Here is a 23,107-nt window from a genome sequence, read left to right as displayed (position 1 = left end):
GCTTAGTTAGATACATAAAAGAAAAACCTGGGAATTTGGAACATCTGTAGAAATTTGCTTTGGATTTGTACAGAGTTTGTTACACTCAGTGGCGTAACTAGATATTACTGGGCCCCACAGCAAATTATTTTTCAGCCCCCAAAATGTCTAGAGATTGACCTGTTTGACCAATATTTATTGAAATTGTGTATGAATTAGGTCCTCATGGGGCCCCTATACTGCCTGGGCCCCCCTGCAACCGCTGGGTCTGCTTCCTCTGTAGTTACGCCCCTGGTTACACTGTATATCACAGAAGCACTTTCTCATCCCCTTGAAACTAGGAGATGTGTCTCTTTGAGAGCATGAACCAAAAATCCCATCCATGTCACCAAATGGTTAAAAAATGCAATGTCAGCTCAGGTACAACAGTATGGTTTACATGTAAATATAAATGGACTAAAGAATGAAAAAAAACCCCAAATAATATTGATATTCCACCATTTGTTGTTTAAATTGCTTATCACTGTTCACATTCTGTGGACATCTCTAAAACAGCTTATTGGGTTAATATTTACCTGTAAAATAATGTGAAATTATGGGTAAATTTCCCAAATCTACTAATCAGCCAGTTTTGTATATTATGTTTGTATTAAGGCAGTGATCAGAATGGGTGCAAAGAGTTGGGTAGTGCAGCACATTACAGTTCGTGTAGAGTACTGTCAGGGTGCAGTAAAGTTACTTTTAAAAATAAACATGCCCAAATATAATTTTCTGCCATAGGCAAGGGGCCACATGAGCAGAGAGCAGAGAAAGAGAGAGGCAAAAGGTACTGGCTGATGTGTTGAAATATTGAGTTATTAAAGTATAATGCTCATTAGTTTCAACTCTAAAAAACATGTTGCTCAAGTACAATGTACAGTACAGCTTTAAAAATATATACTTATCCCTCGAGGCAGCTAACAGCTACATCTACAGTATGTAGACTCAAAGTAAACAATGCAGCTTTGGACTGGGCAGGCAGGTCACCGGGAAAAACAGTAGGTGGGCCCAGCCAGCTCAGATCCGCTCCCACCTGTCTGGCGCTCCCTGATCTCTCCCCACCCGACCAATAGAAGAAAAATTGCAGAAACGCACTGGTTGGGGCAGGGAAGCAGATGGAGGAGGGCCCTGATGTTGGCTGGGGGGGGCAGTCTGGTGCCCTGAAGTTGGTGGTGGGGGGTTGGGGGCCTGGAGCGGGTGCGTGCTGATGTGGCAACCCCGGTGGGCCCAGACCCCTCCCCTCCCAGTCTGACACAGTTTGGAAAGAGTTTAGTAGTGTCATTCTAACTATGGGGCAGTTATAGTGCAAACACAGTGCTGTGCTGTATCTAGCACCCTTCTCCTAGTATACACCCTGTGCCTAGCATGTTTATAACACAAAGCCAAGACACAACTAAAGTTGCAAGCCACACATAAAATGCTGAGTGTATGAGCCCAAAGTTGTATAAATGGAAGCACAGTATAGTAATCATTTTTTTATTAAACACAGATCACTAGCAAGGTGGCACACTTCAATCTAAGACTGATTTATTTCTCTGATTATATATGTTGCATTTTGAGTTTATGTTCTCAATCACATCCCCTTTGCCGATAGCAATCAACCCTCTACCATTAACCTCAATGTTCACTTGAGTGTTTTTAGACTTAAAAGCTGCAGTACTGGCACCTTCAGGCTTTTTCCTTTCCAATGAATAGGATGACAGGTGATTTTGGATACATATCAGACAGTGTTTCCCATATACCTCTATGGAAAGCGTTTTCTGCTTATTTGCAGTGGTAGTCAAAATATCTTGTGTGCCATAACCTTAAAGCTTCCCATAACCTTAACGCTTGTGCTGAACATACGCATGACTATTGCTTAAAGTACAAAATAAATATGGATTTGTTATTTCCTAACTTTAACAAGGCAAACTAGCTTAACCATGTGACACCACGTTTTAAACAACATATTACATTTACTGGTATAAACTGGAGCTGACATATTATTATCCGTATTAGAGGAAAATGTGGGGGAAAAGAATCTCTATATAAAATAATTGCAAGAGCAACACTTGGGTGCTGCTTTTATTGCTGTCCTTTCTAATGTTTAATGCGTGTAATGCACTATGTATTAGACTCCTGAGTGTTATGTGTGGGATTCTATACATTTCCCTAATAATGAAAGCAATTAGTAATACTGGTTAGCCATGGAAATGTCTTGATTGGTAGGTTTGTCCTCTCTTAACAGTGCCCCAGTCATAACACTCTGGCAGTTATCATTCAAATTCAACACTGTATGCAATTTGTCTAATTACCCAGAACAAGACATAGGAAAAAGAAGACAAATAATGAATTATATTTATATTGACATGCTTTGCTAGAAACAATGGCTAGACCCCCCCCCCTATAATAATATTCTCAATTTACAGCAATATAACTGAAAATGGTCCCACCCAAGACATGTGCTAAGCCCATTTATCTTCTTTAATTAAAGACAAACCAGGCTGTTTATGGTGGCACAGCATAAAAAAAACATACCCAGCCAGAAATTAGGGTGTTTGCGCTCTACTGCAACCTATGGAGCAACTAGCAAGACCTTTATTTGCAAAATGTTATTATTAATGCACATACCTGTAGATGCGTTGTCAAAATTAATTTAGTCAAGGCACATGAAAATTGTATGTCATTTATTTTTAAGCATTTATTAAAGCAAATATTATATAATTCAGTGATAATCACCAGTTATGGGCGAATTTCTCCCATTTCGATTCGCCGAAAAATTCCCGAATTTCACAAATTTTTTGGTGAATCGAAATGGGAGAAATTCACCCACACAGAAAATTTGCAAAACTTGAAAGTTGACGCTCGCGTCAATTTTGACATCATCATTAAAGTCAATAGCCGTCTGAATAGTGTTGGCTCGTGGCGGTTTTGATGTTTTAAATTAACACAGTTATGGAATCCTTTATCAGGAATACTTAGGACCTGGGTATTTCCGGATAAGGTTTTTTTCTATAATTTGGATCAGAATACCTAAGATCTACTGAAAAACACTTAAACATGAAAAAAGCATTTAAACATGAAATAATGGTATTGTTTTAACATCAATATGGATGCATAGCAGCTTTGCTAGGATGAAGTACAAGGCAGGAGAAAACCTACGTTATTAAAATTAACTGTATGGGAGATGGCCTTCCTATAATCTGGAGTTTTCTGTATATCGGATTTCCAGATAAGAGATCCCCATGCTGTAGTGTAGTTTGACAAAAATGACTTTATTCAAGGTCGCCAAACGAGCAGATCTTAACTCGATATACCCACTAACTGCTGGGCAATATCAGATGAATCCGAATGTTCGACCTTCGGGCCGAACGATCGGATTACAATACTACGAATGGGCTCCGACTGGTCGCAGGACCGTATAAGATAGCCGATGTGGCCCTGGATCGTACAAAAATCAAACTTGACCGATCGATAGCTGCCCGATTTTTAGCCTGATATCGATCGGGAGGACCCGTCGGGAGCCCCCACACATGGGCAGATAAGCTGCCGAATCGGACTAAAGGACCTATATCGGCAGTTTTAATCTGCCCATGTATGGCCACCTTTAGACTGGCTACACAAAGGAGTTCTTCTTATTATTATCATCATCAGCATATTTGCAAAGTTATGTAAAGGGCATATAAAGGGACGAAATTCCTTCTGCAGCCATGGTCCGCCCATCCGCCTTTTTGGCTGCCCTAGGCATATATAACAAATCATATAACTGAAGACCTGTTGACGGTGTTGAAGGGGATCTCACTTACTTGCTAGAGTTTTGATAAACCATATTTGATATATGATGTACACTCTTTAATATACTTGCTTACAGATTGCATAACACTACCCCTAAGTGTTTGCAGGTCAGACCCAAAAACAAACAAGGTTTGCTAAGAAGCGTTAAGTTTTAATGGCCAATTCAGAGTGGCTGGATGTAGTAATGCATTTATAAAAATACTTTTTGGCCATTACATTTCTCTTTGCAAATATAAAGGTTATTTTGCTTGCTGCTATGGATTAAGAAAGTACAAAAAGATAACACACCACAATTCGATTTGTGTTCCAATAAAGGCATTCTTGGGCAGTGAACTATGTAGCTCTAATGCCATAAAGCACATTCCCAACAAAGTAATCGCACTTTCTCCTGCAAAGTTTTTTTTCTAAAACTGCTGCCATTTCATGCATTAACCTCAAGCTAAATAATTAATTTAAAACATGTCAGATACAGTTTCTATTCAAATCGTAAATGGTTGTAATCTGATTCAGGCTTTTGGAACCAAATCCTTTCCAAGGTTATTCCCAAAGCCCACACAATCAAACAGTGAGAATAATTTTTTTGTCCCACCATCCTTTCTGTCATGGTTCCTAAGTTTTTTATGCACAGACTTGTCAATATTGTTGACCAAAAATGCAAGTGTAATAGCTATAACAGTTATCTAAGTTTAAGGTCACAATGGGAGAATTTTGACAACAAATGTGACACTGTATCAGTTGCATGGTCTTCCAGGGAGCAAGCTGCTGCTATAAATTGGATCTGGACAATAAAATAGATGGCAAATAATCTTCTAGGGCATCTATGCTGAGCAGGCTAATCTAGACTGACTACTTCTGGCTATAATTTACTGGCAACAGCTGAATGTTGCTAAGAAAATTGAGATTTCTGGGTTCATGAGTGTGTGTCATGGCTGATACTTGTGCACTGTGCAGTAGATAACCATTCACATGCACTCACACACAGACTATAACTTCTCAGGAACCATAGCCACCATAGTTTTTTCAATGTTTCCATTTTGGATTTTGGCTAGTATCTACTCTCTTTCTCTCATATGTTATTTAATTATTCTTTTATAACTGTGAAATGCCAACATTTTTTGGAGGTGATGTATAGAACTCTTCTGCAATTACTAACCCCCCCAGCCTTTCTTTTATTCTCTCCTGATCAGTCATGTCAGTGTTTCTGCCCTGGGTTTTTTTCTCTTTCATTCTGCCATTGATACCATGGGCCTGAGGTTTTTCGAAACCTACATGTGCTAAATAATCATATGGAGGAGTAGGGGAACGCTCTATAACTCTTAGCCAGTGAAATGATGCCTGGATACACAGTATGTGTTTGGTTCAGCCACCGTTTACAATATTCTGAATATTCAACTAGACTAGACTTCTTAGAATGTCTTAATGTGTTGCAGAAAAATGTAAGCCGAGCTATGTGTCAGGTCACTGACCCTAAACATTTAAGTGGAAGTGTATGCATATCCTTACACACACATGTACACGTTACGGCTCAATTAACTCCTTAGCTGCTAAAGAGGCCGGTATAATAATCTAGCTCAACTTTGTATGGGAAATAATTACCTGTGAAAAATAGCATTTCTGAATTACTCTAAAATGGGCATATAAATGGGTATATAAAAAGTTATATACTGTATCTGACTACTTCTTGATAAATCAAAAATTATAGCATTTATTATTTATAATGATAACAAGACACAAAAAAGACCCATTTGCCACCATGAGGTTGTCGTTTTGCATAAGCACCCATCCTTAGCGGAGGCACAGTGACTTCTTCTTTACTCCACCATTATGATGTGAACTCAACACCACCTTGAAATAAAGCAGGTGCAGATAATACATAAGGGTCTCAAAGCATAAGATCTCTAATTCACAGAGGCATTGCAAATATGCTTATAAATACACACGTTCCATTAAAATGGTTAAACCAAAGCCTGTCCAACTTTTACTGAAGAAAGCACCAATGTGGAGATTAAATGCTTCAGGCGACTTATTGCGGACTATGCAAGAGATTTGTGACAGGGATGTTATAACTCCATGTCAAGCCTTTCATGCAAACAATAAATATTACTTCTGCTCATAATCAGACTTTTCTCCAGCTTCGTCTTTGAATGTTGAACCTTTTTCAATTAATTAAAAACTATGCACTGCAGAGTGCATATTTTATCAGCTCTCAGCTGCTTAAGTGTCTAGAACAGACCAGGCAGTTTTTCTTTCTCTATTTTTTCGAGGCAACCCAGAGCAAGTACTTGCAAGGGTCATATCTTTTTAATTATCTTTTCTCTCTTTGATTAATTATTCCGTCTGACAATAGCGGGTTTCTAATGCTATTCACCTGCCTGTGATGATTGACAACTTTTCTGTCTGATTCAAAGCAAACAGCTGTTGCCATGATTGCCTAGCAACCAGCCTTTGATGGATGAGGCCCAAAGATGGATGGCTGTAATAAATCATGTCTCTAGCTATAACACTGGAAAAAGGGATAAGAATAGAAGAGAACAAAAACAAAACAAGGTTTCTTCCCATGAGTACACCAGGATACCTCCAATTACACCTGAATACATGTTGTCTGGAAATCTGAAAGTTTGCTCTGTGGAGAGAGGAGAACCAGGCACCATTGGAATCAAGGAGAATTTGTCAAGCATGTTGAAGCCTGATGCTTTCAGGTGTTTAAAACAGCACAAGGAGAATCATGTAACTGTTTGGACTTGATATGAAACCACAAATAATATTAGATAACGGATAGGCCTATAAGATATGGGATAGATATGGTAAGAAAAATAATAACAGAGGTTACCTCACTAATAACAGTCACCAACACTACTCCACTATATTTGTCTTCACAGTTACATGGCAACACTAGATGTAAATTATGCCATCAGTGACAAATATACACGTCTGGCCACAAATAATAATAATAAATACTGCAAAAGCAATAAAAAAAAGAGATAAAATACATGTCTATAACGATTTTTGGAAGAAGCCAATAAAAATGTAACCTAGGGGCCTGAACACGCTTCCAAATTACAGTAGTGTGTAAAGATGAGATATGTTACTATTATTTAACATCCTCTTAACTCAAAACCTGGTTTTTGATCAAAACCTGGTTAACAGATAATGCACCTGACACAGGGCAGGTCTCTTATTGCATTTTTGTTTCTGATCCCAGGGATACGTTTTCACAGTAAACTATGTAGTAGACTGACTGCCCCTCAAGTTTTGATGGATCAAACCTGATAGTACAAAGTAAAAAACAAGTATATTGTACACATACAAAAGGGAAATTCATAAAAATAAAGTAAATTATATTCTGGAGTGGTAACCTATAGCAACCAATCAGAATGCTGCTCTCATGACTCTTACTGGTGTAGATCAATAAAAGCTAACTGCTGGCTGGTTGCTATAGGTTACAACAATTTTGTCAATCATCCCTAAGATGAATTAATGGCTGCAGTCTTCATGCAACGCTCTTGATTAAACATTTTTGAAAACAAAGTATATATGGAGTTCATCCCATTTTACTTTGAAACTTAGGCCAGTTGAAGTTACCCTGATTGAACACATAATGTTGATGTTTACTGTAAAATCCCCAAGTCAGTAAAAACGGAACCCCGCTAAGCCTTGGATGATAAACTAATAGTTACGTAACTTTCTACATCTGCACTTGAGATGAGAGTTAATATATGAAAACTGATATACTCCTCTAGAGTTGCAAAAAGTTATGAAAAGATATAAACAAATCGCATCAGCTGTTATTGCTGGGTTTTTTTAGTGAACAATACATCACAACTAGCAATACCTGTCCGAGAAAGGGCATTTCCATAACTCTCTATTTACTTTACATATTTTACAAAAACAAACATAACATAACCACTTTTGGAAAGGCAAAGAATTACAATAATGACTGCTTGCATCTTGTTACAAACAATGAAGAAAGCAAAGCCATCCATCAAACTGTGAACATCGAGGCCTCCATTCTGCCCCAGCTCATCCACCTCTCAAGTTACAGCTCTACACTGCAAGTCTAAATAATATTCAAAATGATAAATGGCACCATAAGTCTGATATCCATCATCAATCTTTCTTAAGGAACATCCATCTTCTATAATGCACGTGTGAATCATCCCAGATTCATTTACACAACCCCCAGCAAGCTGGCGTTGCTTGAATGATATCTGTCAAGAGATTCTGGTTCCCACAAATACTAAAAAAACGATAAGGGGGGGGGGGGAAATAGGATAAAAAGTTTCAAAAGCAGCTGGATACGTTAACATGAAAGATAAAAAAAAATACATAACCTCTTCAGTCACAGTGTCAAACTCTCCTTGTCCCCACCAGCACTGCCTCCCCCAAACTGTACAGATTTTCTGTTCCTTGTGAAATCTGCAGTGCTGCAGAGGGGAAAGACAACATTACACGATACTGTGCTCTTTTCCTCCCTTGTTGTCTGGCAGGACCCATTTGATAAATGACACATGTCATTCTGTCAAGAGGGAAGGGTGGGTCAGTGATATATGGCTTTGCTGAAAAGGAAATCGACTGTTTGGCATGGTGGAGCTATTCTCCACCAGGATTCTGTTTCAGAAGTTGGAAAATGAAATCTGCGATGTTTCAAGAGCACGTTTAGGGCAGCCTGGCGTGAGACCTGACAAGTTTTTTTTTATCCTCTTTCTGCCCTTCAGATTTTTTTAAAAAAAGGAAGGGGGGATGTGGAAGCTAATCTGACCGGAAGCGACATAAATCTACGATGTGTGCAAAGCTTTGCGTCCGTGTTAAAAATCAATGTTTCTACTGCCCTCTGTTAATTTCATGACTTTATTATTTATTATGCCCTCTGTTTATTTCATATATATGTTGCATATTGAAAGGCGCTGTACACAAAAAGCAAGATAAAAATGATCATGTTTGAAGTAATCGTCCTGCAGTTTGACATCTGCATAGTAAATTTTAAAAGAAAAAATGTGTCAGACAGGCATGAGCTGCTGCTCCCTCCCCCCTCTTTCATTAGCTCACTGGCAGGGTGGCACTTCTGAACCTCATTACTGAAAGAGGATTTATGAAGCTGAACCCAATGGCAAAGAAAAGGCATCTGTCAATAATTGTAGGGAGCTGCACTCACGGCTTTGAAATCTCATTAAGTATGCAGTTATCAGACATAAAGATCAAAAACATTACTCAACTCAGACAGAATCTTATGGAGGAACATTAATTAGCAACAGGCCTACAGTACAAAAAAAAAACAGACTTCCTCTCACACCTGCCCAACCCACAAACCCAAAGCAACAATCCCCCCTCCCTTCAGACACAAAAAAATAATTCCCAGCATCTGAGACTGATCAAGTACATGAAACAAGAGCAAAGAAAAAAATTCAGTTCAGACAGTCTTGGCGGTGAAAAGAGAAAAGGAAGAAGCTGTCAAAGTTGAGAAGGATGTCAGTACTGGCCCTGATTACAAGGCCCTATACAGTTCCCAGGCCTTTTATCATTCCTGCCATCAAAAACAGACTCTGTGTCACAGATGGATGACTGATGGCTGCCAGTCTTTAACAGTCTCCGCCAAGCTCGCTGTAGGCCCCTGCTGAGATCTGGCCCTCCAGCAACAGGCTTGACACAGCAGGAAAGAAACTTTGGGCAAGGAGCCCAGACCCAAAAGATACTGAAAATAATAAAGTACCCTGTCCTGTCTTTTCCTTAGAACAGTTCCGCAGGATAGGTTAATCTGTGATATTTTGTGCTGCTACATGCAGAGCACTGTTCTTTTCTCTCTAATCAAAGGATGCTGGGAGGAAGAGAAAGAGAGAATAAAAGTGTGTGTTTGTATGCATGAGGGTGCATGTGTGCAAAGTAACATTTAAAAAAGAAAAAAAGACAGATGTTCATTTTGCTTATATATATTACTATATACAGTGACGTAACTAGAGGGGGGCGGGCCCTGGCGCGGGACGCACTGCCGGGCCCCCCGCCCCCCTCCGTACACCCGGAACCGCCCGGGAATCGTGGCGCATGAGCTGCCGGGGGGCCCTGGGGGGGTGCAGGCCCTGGCCCAATCGCACCCCCTGCTCCCCCGGTAGTTACGCCACTGACTTTATATACACCACGGTTTCATATCCTTTGGCCCATATAGACTGCATTGACTACATTTCCCAGCATGCTTGGACTACATTTCTGTTATGTTTTGGTAGCCGAGGATGAGTAGAGTACAACTTGCTTTATTAGCAGGCTCGTGCAGCCATTACACAACAGTCAGTAACTCTAACACCACAAGCTGTATAGAAAGTATGCACAGTATAAGTCTTGAGCACAGTGACATCTACAGGCCATTTGTATAAATACCACAATTTCCAAGCATGTGCCTGTGCTTCATATCAAGATGTTTAAGCATTGACCGGCATGTTACATACTTATAGGAAACTCTGGCAACAGACTTTAGGTTTTAACATGCTTTTTTTATTTGCCATATATCAAAAATGCACATCAATTGCATGTTCCTGCATAGGGAACATGCAAGTCAGCTCTCTTCTTGCTCTCCCTTAGACACTCTTGTTCTCAGAACTACCACCTACTTCATGCAATCTCCTTAATGTCCTACTGGTCTTCCCTTCCAAATGATGACTGACATAATGACATGTTTACAACTCAGAGCAGACAGCTTTAACCTAACAAAAAAAACAAGCTGTCATAAAATGAATATTTAAGTCACTAATATTTGCAACTTTTAACAAGTGCAAACAAAGAATACTTGTCCAGATTTCTATTCTATAAACATGTATAAATACTGTAGATAGATATATAGATATATACTGTTTGCCATGCAGAGATACATTATAGATTTCAGTAACTATTCCCATCAAGCAGATAACAATTAATTCCAGCATTTATCTGCAGCTATATAACACAAAGTTACCTTTCTGAAGAACCTAGTGTATAATTCTGTAATGCAAACTACATAATAATACTTGTGAAGATAATTTAAAGTATATTATACATATGCTTCTATAGATTATCTTTGTTTTGTGTAACATTTAAGTGATTACATCAATGAAATCCTAAGAAATGCATGACATGATTTCACATCTTTCGCGGCTTTATTGGGTATTAGCCAAAAGAAAACATTTTTGTTAATTTCTGTTCTTCCCCGACGGAGATTGTTTACATATATTTATAAAGAAGACAACATGAAAATAAAGCCATGTTCACAGCTACTTGGTATGCAAAACTCAGGTATTTCAAATCACCTCAGACTGATAAATGCGGTCATGTCTAAATAATTAACTGAGCCTGCCTCATTATAAAAAATGCAAAAATCCTATCAAAATAAATATGTTTTTAAATAAGGGCTGGATTTTATTAATGACCATAGTTAATGGGTGAAAGGGTTATATATCTTTACTTATGCAAAGTAAATTCAAAGCGCTTCATTAATATTCATTTATATTCAGATACCATTTAAGACTGAGCAGTGCGTTCAGATAGCGAGCAGCTAATTGTATGCATATTGCTGTGTGTCTTGGAAGTACAAGAGGCAAGGCTGGATTACTACATTGACTGAAGAGTAAAACCATGGGAGGAAAATGGCTTAGCACTGCTTCCCAGAAACATGGATTTTCCTCAATGCACATATCATTAGTAATGTCAGAATCTGATTCAGGTAGTATTTTTTTTATAAATCAGGTTTCTGATCTTATTTTGCAGTGGATGATGCCTTTGAACCAACCAAACATAAAATTTGTTACTGTTCAAAACATTAGGGTTGAAAGCTCACTTTTACTTACACAGTACTATGTTGGTCCATTAATTGGTGCTATCAACTTGTGCAGATTCCTTTTTCCAGAGCTAATACAAAAAAACATGCATATTTGAATTCACTATGCACCTTTATATATATATATTCACTTATACCATATCAACAGGAATATTTTACATTATATCAGTAATGTTTAAGTAAGGCTTGGCAAATCGGTGGCTATATTACTTCTCCAAACCAACACAAGAAATTGAAGTGATAACTTCAAAAGAACAGGTTAGTCCTTTCATATGGTAATGCTCTACCCACAAGCCAAAGTTCAATCTGTTTCCCTTTTTCACAAACAGTAGTTTTAAGGGCAGGGGAAAAAATATTAACAATTAATAAAATATGCCCGGAAATTTTAAATAAATAACGTGCAATGCAGCACCAACAAAGCTGTAATATTCCCAAGTAGTGCGCCAAGTTATTTTCACTACTTACTGAGTGTTTTAGTGCTTAAATATGCCATTAATTGTTTACAGAGCAACACTGACTAATTTACTAATTACTTATTAAAATCCTTTCAATGGGAACACTTAAAACATCATTTAGGCAGCCAATTTACCGTGGTTTCCATGTGGTGAAAAATATCTTCTTACAACTAATAAAAAATTATTTTTGAAAACCAATCAGAAAACAGTACTTTTCTGTATGTTTTTAAACAGCTTTCATTTAAAGTACACTATGTTTAAGCCTATTTGTTTAAGCCTATGTATTTTTTACAAAGTGGCAATTAAAAGGATATAAGAATCATACCCAAAGCTTTAGAAGAAGTCATACTTAAAGCATCACTTGTATTGCCTGGAATTTAGGTTTGTGTTAAATTAAATTAATCTAATTACTGACTTCCAATCATTGAAAAAAGTAGAAATAATCTATCTGGATAAAGACTTTATATTTAAATGCATGTATATATTTTAGTAACATATAAATAAATATTACAAATGAGTGCCTCCCTGTTTAGTATATTTTCAGACTGAAGACACATGCACCTATACTGTAGCTGCTGCTTAAATAACAATATTCTAATTCCCCCCATCATATGAAGCCCTCTAGCTAGGTGCAGCAGGAAATGTGAGCAAATAAATGTTTCTTGCAGCTATTCACCTGGGGTAGGTGTTGGTATTCCAATGCTTCATCTCTTTCTCAGGTTTACACATTAATTAGGACAACGATATATTGCAACCTTTTAAAAAGATCCTGTGTAAAGAATATCCACTGCACCTTGGGAATCTTAATAACTCAACTAGTGAAGTATGCCCAGGGTCAGAGTAAACTACAGCTGCTGGATGAGGGTTAATTGTGCCTTGTTGCTGGCATTTTAGTGATATGCGGCCTCTTATTTGAGAAGTCCACTTGCAGTGGTTAATGCAAAAGGTTAAGAGTAAGCTAATTATGGCTTTGCATTCCCGTAAAGTGAATACTTTCTATTCACATGCCCTTTATAAAATACAATAATGGTAATGTCATAGGCACAGTGGAATGAACATGCAACTCAAATAAAATATATATAATATGCTATGTCCAGGAAGTGATCCCTTCCAGTCCCCACTAATCCTGAAAACAGCACTAAGGAACCGCTTTAATCCTCCTAACTCACCCTGGCTGCAGTCTATTTTCCATAACCATGCAGCAGTCACAATTCATTCTAATCACTGTACAAAACAATCTTTAAGAAAAAGAGGAAAATGCAGACTTGTGAGCCAATTTAAGAAATAACTGCTGATACATCAGTTATTGACTATTTCACTCCTGCTCATGATAGTGCTCAAGGCAAAACAGAGAACAAAATGACAACATCAACGGCATGCAATAAACTGTACTGGGGGAGAACAGGGGAGACCTAATTGACAGCTGTCATGCTAATGGGAGCAATAGCAGTGGATTCTGAAAATGTCTGTTCTCTTGCAGGGTACTCAGTTGAATCTTGCAGCCACGCTTACATTTAGGGCTTTTTTCCCTTCTCTCTCTCTCTCTCTCTCTCTCTTTGCATTGTTCTTTACTCAATACAGAAAAGAACCAAAGGACAGCCATAACTAATCATTTTGTCAGCATGCTACTAGGAAGAAGCGGTGTCCAACAGACAAATGTGTGGTATTTGTGTAGGCAAATAATATGCCACAGGGTGTGATTGTAAGAATTTTAACATCAGATCTGTTTGTGAGTTTATGTGTGTTCGTGTACGTGAATGTATGTTTGTGTGTGTTTTGTAAAAGGAGATTTATTGAACAGTTTTGCCAATGGAAAGTGGCCATTGTAGAACGTGCACCATCTCTAAAGAAAAGTGAGAATCAATGTGCTGAGGGTGAACAAAATTGTCATAGCCTATCACAAGATATGCTTGAAATCTAAAGCCATAAAATCCCCCGAAACATCTACATGTGGATGCCATGAATACTATTAAATAATGTTGATTTTATTTTTTCTGTTTGGTCTGTTTGCTTTTAATCTCTAAATGTTATATGGAATCAAATGTTCTACATTCCTATGAGAAAACATAAAAAGGTTGAGCTTGCAAGTACAGGAAGTACCATACAAAAATGTACTAAGACTATAACAACCTTTAAACAGGGAAAAAAAGCCAAGTAAAAAAGGATGATTCCACTTCCTCTCCTCCATTAAAGGACACAAAATCTTATTGCCTACTTACCTGGAAATGTGAAGTATTTTCAGGTGCACAAACACTCCAATTCCACCTATTGCAGCACAAACTGACTTTGTCAAATTGGCTTATATGGAATGGTTCAGAAAAAGCCTTGATCTCATGCATGTGTAAATGCATTTTCTGTAAATTTAATATAATCTCAGAATGTGCTGTTGATATTAATTATTGCTATGCATAGACCAGGCATAGAGGACTATGTGCATGACATGGCCTATTGATTATGATTATCGGCTTCTGCAAGAGCACATTTAACACGGAACCTTGACAGAAAGGATTAGTGCATCTGGACTCTTGGGTCAGCAAGGTTTGCACTGTAGAGGTTCCTTAGTTATTGTTGTTATTCTACTCCAGACCATTAAAAGGTCTAATCCCTATGAAATGATTATCCAGGTACCAAAAAACATTTGTCACCTGCAGCAGAAAATTGAGTTAATGCACAACTAAAGGCAAGCAGGACTTTGTAATATCAACTTGATTACATCAAACTAGCTGCAAACCTAATTCTCTTGGATGACACTGCGTGGAGCTTGTCATCTCCAATCATTAAAGCTGTCAGGAATCCATCAGGTTTACAGCTAATTAGGTGAACACTAATGAAGCTGGCAAAACAACTTTTCTTTTTTTTTACGGCTGAGCGGACCTTTCAGTTTGGGAAAAAATATTCTCAAGTATTCTCATGGTTGCTGGGGAATGGATTTCCTGAGTTACCAATCAGACCTTTTTTTTTTTCTATAACGAGTACAAAGCCATCAATTTGTCATCACTCTCAGTATGACACAAAAGCAGCCATGAATATTACAACTTGCAGCTGCAAAAAAAGGGCCAAAATGAAGGGGGGGGTCAAAGGAGTTACTTGGAGACATAACCCACACATCCTTTTCATTTCCCATAATGCCCCAATCAACAGTGTGTGTTATGTATTTACTTTTTTGTACTTTTGTTCCGTTCTCTGTTTAAATAAGTAGCAATTCAGACATTCAAATCGTTCCAGCCATATCCATTAAGCAGAGGCATTTTGATAAAGTAATGCAAGAGCCAGTCTATGGGAAACACTGAAAGCACTCACTGCCAACCTGTGATTGACCATTAAGCTATTGATGAATGTGCCTGTCAGGAGGGAGACAATTAAATCAAATATGAAACAAAGTCGTTGTGACGGGTCATTTTGATAGAGCAAAACCAGTCTTCCATCTCTTATTAGTCCTGCAGTCAAGTTTGCCTTTCTTATGAAAGCTTTTTAACTAACCTGCATTTTCTTAACCGTGAGAGATATGTTTTTACAGACCTTCCTGTTTAATAAACAGCACAGCATTCCAATATACCTCATAGAAAGCTCATTTAGCAATGGCAGGTAGAAAAGAGAGTTTAAATAAAACCAGTTATGATGATGCACAGTCATCAGCAGAGTCTCAAAAAAATGCCTGCTCAGCAACGTAAGACATATTTGAGCAAAGTCCAGCGTAACTGTTTCTTAAAGGCAAGAGCAGTTTGATACAACATATCCGAATCTACTGCTGATGCTTTTCTTTCAGCCTATCACATTAACATCGATGCCATTTTTAGTAGTCAGATTTGAAACATCTACAGGTATGTCCGACTTCCATCCCCCAGAAGCCTTAAAAAGACCAGAGAAGTACTTGTATTGCAGAAGCAGCCGGTGGGCCGCACACATTGATCTGTGCACTTTAAAAGGACGAGTTCACAGCCCATCAGAAATCATAACTATATTAACAAATCCCGCATGATATGTTTCAGATACATACAGGATGCAAAATATTTAATTGACAACTTCTAAATTACCTAAACTCCCCTTTGTATCAGTGCTCCTAATGTCGCCTAGAAAATAGTGTGTGTCAGTGAGTGCATTTACACAAGTGAGGTGTGTGTGTGGATGTAAGTGTTTGTGTGTTTGAGATCTAAAGGCCCTAGACTTTTAAAGTGCAGAAAGAGTAGGCAGAGGCAGGCAAGAAAATCACTAGGGATTGTTTGTTACTTAAAGTAAAAAAATAAACATTAACATCTTCTAGAAAAATGTAATTAATATACTAAAAAAAGATATAAATGTATTTTATATAGTGAGATTTAAGACATTCTTAGTGCCTTCAGTCTATGATAATACACTATATTTTAACTCTTCAATCTATACTTTAAAAATGTGCAGTATGTGTATATATAAATACTATATATATTTCATTAAAACACTGATCCAGAGGGTTAAAAGAATATAAAAATGTAATGCAATGTGTCTAATATCACTACAGAGACCCCATGTGTGCTGTAATGATACAAACATACCCACTAATAGCGGTGAGGAAAGAGTAGTTGATCTAGATTTACAGTAATATACTGGGCTAGTTATTCTAGGCAATCCTGCCAGTACAAAGGCCACACATGTGTAAGGTCATCTGCACCCACATGGATATTGTTGGCAAGCACAGTAACTAAACCTGCTCTGGCAGGAAGTTGACAGGGCACACGTGACGTCATGGAGCCCGGTGTTACCATGGCAAATGATTTATTGATGTTTATTGGGAATGAATAGATCAAAGACAGAGAGGTGACAGGCAATCAATCAGTTGTCAAATGAGGGATGGCAATGGTCCACAAAATGAAATCCTTTCCCATTGCACATGTTCTAACTGAACATTATTGCAAAATAATGTTTTGACTGCTCTTACTCCTCCCCTACTACCTCCTCCACCCTCCTTCCTCTCACCCCCCCCCCCCCCTCCAGTCTCTGAAAAGATTGCTAAATCCTAATAAGACTTGACATTTGGAACAAGAGAGCTATGTATTAACAGTCACCCTTGGAAATATATATATATATAGGTACACAAGTACCAAAAAAGGAGACAGAGCAAAGAGAAAAATATGTAAAGGCTGGATGAAAGCTGGAGAGGCAGATGACAAGACACAGGCCCTATTTTATCTTTTTTTCTGTGTCTCTGTAGTTCCGATATGAAAATAATAATATAAAAATTCAATAGAAATGCCAGTAAAAGCGACAGTCCCATATGAAGTTCCTGTTGCCTACTCTAGTCATCTCTCCAGGATCCTTGGGTGAACTTTCCCTGGCCCCTTATTACCCCAATAACCTTAGAAGCATCCTGACCCAGCCACCTCCTATGAACAAACAATCCCTGACCCCCACTGAACTGCTTCCTTTCCAGAGGGTGATTCACAAAATGAATCAAACTGAGCAATAAAAAAGTGAAACAAAAGGAAAAAGGAAAAAGGGGCTGCACAGACCCACCAGGGACACACACTAATGCTTAGCAAAGTAACCCTTTCAGCTGGAAACTTTCCTTGCTCCATAACTTGGGTTGCCACCTGGCCGGTATTTTACCGGCCTGGCCGGTAAAAATAATGGTTGATCCCCATGTAATTAGTAGGGAAAAAAAGATAAATATATAGGAAGGCCGGTATTTTTTTTCCAGAAATGTGGCAACCCTATCCATAACCCCAGATATCAATAAAGGCAAAAGCTTATGAAGCCAGAAAAACCCTTCCTGTGCTGAAAGGCCTAATTAGGAAAGTCCATCAGTAAGCCCAGCTATACCACAAGGCCAAAAAATGGATCAACCTGCTGCGATTCTTTTTATCAGAGCTCCCAGCAGGCAAACAGGCATTCAAAGAGCTGGCGGAAGTTGAAAAACTTGAGACAAAGGTTTTAGTCCTAAATGTAGGACAGATCAAGCAACACACTCCTTTGTGCTCACAAGAGAAATCCACATAGACAAACAGAATTCTGCTGTTTTATATACACACAGACCCAATCCAGCAGACCTACATCCTTATCCTTAAAGCCCAGTGCTCCAGCAATGGACCCTTCAGTGACAACGAATGGGTTAACCACCCCCCAGGGTGGGTAGAACAGAAGGCAAATGCTGAATAAATAGTGTAAATATAATTGCAGGCAACACTAGATGACAGAAATACATTTGGGAGAGCTGTATACAGTACCTGATGCCTTTCTAGGCGCTTGCTGCTTCCTCCTCGGCATTCTGCTACTGCTGCTCCTGCTGGCGACTGTGCGAGGCTCGGGCTCTGCTTTTTTTTGGGGAGGGGGCTGCAAGAGTTCTCCTGGCCCCGCAGATCCTCTGAGCTGATCCACTTCTAGGAGAGATCATGCGACGACCCCAGAATGGTCGGCCGGGCGAGGAGCGGGCTGTAGGTGGCAAGTTGGCAAGAAAACAACAAAACAGACACATGAGAAGATATACACACATAGATCGCTAGCATGGCTTCCCCAATTTGCAGATTAGATGGGAGGGATGAGAAATCACCGAGGTGGAGAGGGGTGTGAGCAGAGGAGGAGGTTGGAGACGATCAAGGCATTGGGGGGCTCGCAAACAAATCAGTAGGAGAATAATAGGGCTCCCGGCAGGCATGCGACTCTCAATCCGCGGCTCCCACTCTCAGGCTGAGCTGCAACAGGCAGAGACGCCTAATGAGAGCGAGATGATCGCGTCACTCCAACTAGTCTGCACACACAGGGGCACAGGCAGCACTCGCACGGACTGGCCCTTTAACTCTTTAGTGACAAGAGCCGGAGAAGGAAATGCCCTCGCTTTAACCCTGTGGCTGCTGGTAACACGGGCAAAGGGAGATCAAGGGACCGCGTTAACCCTGTTTCAAAGCACATAAACCCCCAATACAAGACATGTGGACTTTTAACGCCTTGTTACCTGGGCTTTGAACATGCACACACACGCCATCGGCTCGTCAATGGGTCATGGCCTGTCTGCTGGAGAGAGCTAGAAAAAGCTATTATGTGCCTGTCACCAGACAACTCTCCAATCTGCGGCCCTCCAGTTGTTGAGGAGCTCCCTCTCTGAGGATGCTGGGAATTGGAGTTCTAGGACAAACTGAAGGGCCGCGGGTAGGATGCGCCTTGGCTTTTTTTGTGTATGTGTCATCAGCAACAGAGACAACAGTGCTGATATAGCAAATCAAAGGCTGTTTAACTGTTTCTTTTTGCTCCTCAAAGAAGTTACAGTAGGAGCTCAGATAGTTACTATAGAGCTGCCCCTGACCAGGGCCTGCCCCTTTAAAATGTATCTTACAGGGGTTGTTCACCTTTGAGTTAACGTTTCCTATGATGTAGAGAGTGATATTCTGAGACCATTTGCACTTGGTTTTCATTTTTTATTATTTGTGGTTTTTGAGATATTTAGCTTTTTTTTCCTCAGTTCTCCTATTTCAGCTATCTGGTTGCTAGGGTCCAAACTACCCTAGCAACCATGCAGTGATTTGAATAAGAGACTGGAATATGAATAGGAGAGGAGCTGAATAGAAAGAGGAGTGATAAAAAATAGCAATAACAAGAAATGTGCAGCCTTACAGAGCATTTGTTTTTAGATGGGGTCAGTGACCCCCATTTGAAAACTGGAAAGAGTCAGGAGGGAAAGGAAAAACATTCAAAAACCATACAAAACAAATAATGAAGACCAATTGAAAAGTTGGTTAGCATTGGCCATTCGATAACATATTAAAAGTTAACTTAAAGGTGAATCACCCCTTTATCTGGTGACATGTTGTGATAATGCCCAGCCAGGAGGGGCTGACCTGAGTGTGAAATGACATTCCACTAACTGTATGTACATGCACACCGTCTGTAACTATTTTATTAATGACAAGGACATTATTTAGCACATCTTTTGTACCCACTTTCCATGTACAGTGTGTGTGTGTGTCTGTGACAGAGAGAGAGATGGAACAAGACTTGCGTGTAACTGCAGCTGTCGCTTTTAACTGTACTGCTGACCTAAGCAACATTTCTGACACTGTCGCTTTAACAGCCTGGCATTTCCTGCTGAAGGCAGGACGTTTATGGGTATGTGTTTGGCAAGATCATTTCAATTGTGCTGGGTGACTCACAGTTACTGTGAAGGTAACCCCTTGATATAACCTGCCCATCGGGGGTACACTACTAAGCCCTGCGCCTACATTATTTCAACTGTCTCTGGGCACCTGCCTGAGTGCCAGCTTCAGAACAACTTTCTTTTTTTGCCAACTTTCTTTGTGCCATGTTGGTATGAACAGTTGTTTCCACACACCTGTCTTCCCCTCACAAAGTGGTTCTACTAAGTGTGAGGCAGCAAATGAAGTAGTGTACACTGCACCCACAGCTATTGTTACACTAGCCATCCCTGTAGCACTAATGATAGCAGCAGAAATACTCATACATAGTCATACACTTGTAATCCATGCAGCACATAGTATAGGCCAGGGGTGCCCAAAAAGTAGATTGGGATCTACCATCAGACCTTTAGCTGGTGATCGGTAGATCTCAAGGCAGCCAACAAACAGCTTGTCTAAATCACCCTCCTATTTTATGCTGTTCATTCATATATTTATGTTAAGGTTACATAAGACATAGGTGTTTGTTAAAAGATAGCAATATAGATTCTCTCATGAATCAATATAATATTTAAGTAATATTTTCCATGGAACAGAATGCTAACAATGCTTTTATGGATGTAGATCATAATGGGACATCATCACTAAAAGTAGACCTTGCATTAATAAAGTATGGGCACTCCTGTTGTAGGCGCAAAAGCAGGCTTTATAATGCCACTGCTATAACAGTGATCCCTGCAGCACCAGTGACAGTTCACTGAAAGCCAAATGCTCCCTGTTCTCATAGAGTAGCTATGTAGTAGAAGGTGTGAGGCCAAGAATTCATTCATACTTAAAAATATAGTGAGTGGGTTTGTGTGTGCGTGTGGAGGCCACTGTGCATTGTACCAGGCCAAGTAGTACCCTAATGTGAAACCCTCCTACTAAATTGGAGTATCTTCTTTGGGGGCGCATCAGCCTATATGGCTGGGAGTCCCACTATGGGCCACACTTACAGAGACACGCCTCGCCTCTTTCCTTACAAACTGCCTCTGGGGCCACCCATCCTACACCACACACTGATGCTAATGCACTGCCCAAAGTAGTGCTCCTTGCCAAGTCTCCTACCTGCCCCCTACAGCACACTACATCCAAACATCCAACTTCACCCATGGGCCTGCACTAAAACCTCCACAAAATGCCACAAAAATAAACAAGCAATAATCAGCAGCACCGTATTGTCCATGCAAGCATTATCCCTGTCTGTAGGTACTGTGAATCTTTGGCATTTCATATGCAACCATCAAAGTGGTCTGCCCACCCCCATAGTATGATCTCAATCAATTTAGAAATAGAAATAAAGTTGTACTTACAAAATGTACTATAGTTGTGGTGCAAGGCTGCCAGTTGTTCTTTTTTTTTTGCCCCATGCACAACATACAGATCAGAGCATGATTGAGAGAGCACACCTTCTTGTCTCCAGCAGAAATCCCCACTTGGTTTAGGGGAAGGGACTGGGACTTTCAAGTCTATCCCTTTGCCTCCCTCCCTGCTGTGCATCAAGATGTGCCTGACACCAGGAAACTTATTTATTCTCAGCTTGCCTCTTGCTCTTGACTTTTGTAGAAATATATTTACACCGAACCATTTTTTTCGTCCAAACTCAAGCAGCTGTTTTTTTGCTGTTGCTGCTGCTCACTTCTCTTCAAACACCAGATCCTGCAACGCCCTGTTTTTTTCAGAGCTGATCTCTTTTATGTCCGGGATCATATGACGCCCCAGATCCCTTCAGCTTTTCATATCACAGAGAGAGAGAAGCGATCACTTTAGTGCAAGTTCACTGCAAATAAAAACCACTGGCACAGCTATTAGGAAATCGATGCGCTTTGGGTTCGATTGCGCATTCCTGGCTGCAATCCTGGAACACCAGAAGGAGGGATGGAGCCTAGTAGAAGTGTTTCACTGCTTTCTCAACATGGATCGCTGCTGACTGTTTTGCCAAACACCTTCTGGGCTGCCAATTGCACTTTTTCTCCTTTTTTTCTTTGTGTGGCTATTAGATATTTCATGACAGCTACAGCAAATCAGAGGCTTTCTTTGAGGTCCCAGGTGCCCTTCTGTACAGATCCCAGTAGCCTTTTTATTGCTCCCTTTCTTTTTTAGTTCACAGGGAAGCAGAAAAAAGGATAGTGTGTGTATATGTGAATGATCTGTTTCAAGATCAAAAAATTCCTACCGCCCCCCCATCCTTCAGGACTTGGGATAATTCCAAATACCTCGTTAGCTGCAGATGTTGCTTCTTCACATCCAGTAACAAGCGCAACAAGAGGATCCTGGAAGGCAGCGACTTGCGAGGGGATTTATACCGGTGACTTTGAAGTTGTTGATCTGTGTTGCTTGATCTCTAGAATCGGGGGTTTTCATCGAGTCCTTTGAAATGCTGAAGTTCAAACAAAGCACCAAAAATAGCACTGACAGGAGGCGAACGGTGAGTTTTGGAAAGTCTTGGCGCAATCCGAGATCGCTGGTGGATCGCTCTCCCCCGGCTGCTGTTTGTGGGGGTTTCAGGGAGCCACGGGGTGAGATCTGTAAGGGGGGAATGTTCTTCCAATCCAGTGTGTGTCTGTCAGGCTGCCACACGATTAGATTTGTCAGCCTCTCTGCCTCCCTCCTTCTCTGTCTCCCTCTTCCTCTATGTGCTGCTATGGCATTGCATGCCGCTAGATCCGCCCTAACATCTGTCCGTCTAACCATTGGCTCATCCATCAGTGTCACACTGCTGCACTCTGCGACCAAAACGCATCACATACGCACACAGGCTGCCATTCAATGAGGGGACCCTGCACAGGCACACTGCTCTGCCAGGGGGATCTACTTGCCTCTGCCCTCCATGCTGGGTAGCACTATCATGCTGCTCTTTCACTCTTTTTCCCCTTTAAAGGATTTATTTTCTATAAGTCATCACAAAAGCAGGACAGGCTTATCTAACA

At 40.0% G+C, this 23,107-nt stretch overlaps 1 protein-coding gene across 2 annotated transcripts in view; it reads right to left on the bottom strand.

Annotated features, from left to right (window-relative positions):
* tshz3.S (teashirt zinc finger homeobox 3 S homeolog) overlaps positions 1 to 22,868 on the bottom strand; it is a 69,720-nt gene extending 46,852 nt beyond the window's left edge. The window contains exons 1-2 of one of the 2 annotated variants that reach the window (XM_018260601.2): positions 21,491 to 22,868; positions 18,240 to 18,444 (exon numbers count right to left, since the gene is read on the bottom strand). In XM_018260601.2, coding sequence (XP_018116090.1) covers positions 18,240 to 18,279 — 40 coding nt within the window. In that variant the 5' untranslated portion in view covers positions 18,280 to 18,444; positions 21,491 to 22,868. Of the gene's footprint in view, positions 1 to 18,239; positions 18,883 to 21,490 lie in introns of those variants that run through there. The other variant, XM_018260600.2, reaches the window with a different exon arrangement.
* Positions 22,869 to 23,107: the final 239 nt, after the last annotated feature.

Source organism: Xenopus laevis, chromosome 4S, assembly GCF_017654675.1.
Source record: "Xenopus laevis strain J_2021 chromosome 4S, Xenopus_laevis_v10.1, whole genome shotgun sequence".
Classification (NCBI taxonomy): Eukaryota; Metazoa; Chordata; class Amphibia; order Anura; family Pipidae; genus Xenopus; species Xenopus laevis.
Note: the sequence above shows the minus strand (reverse complement) of the source record. Positions and strands in the feature narration are given on the sequence as shown.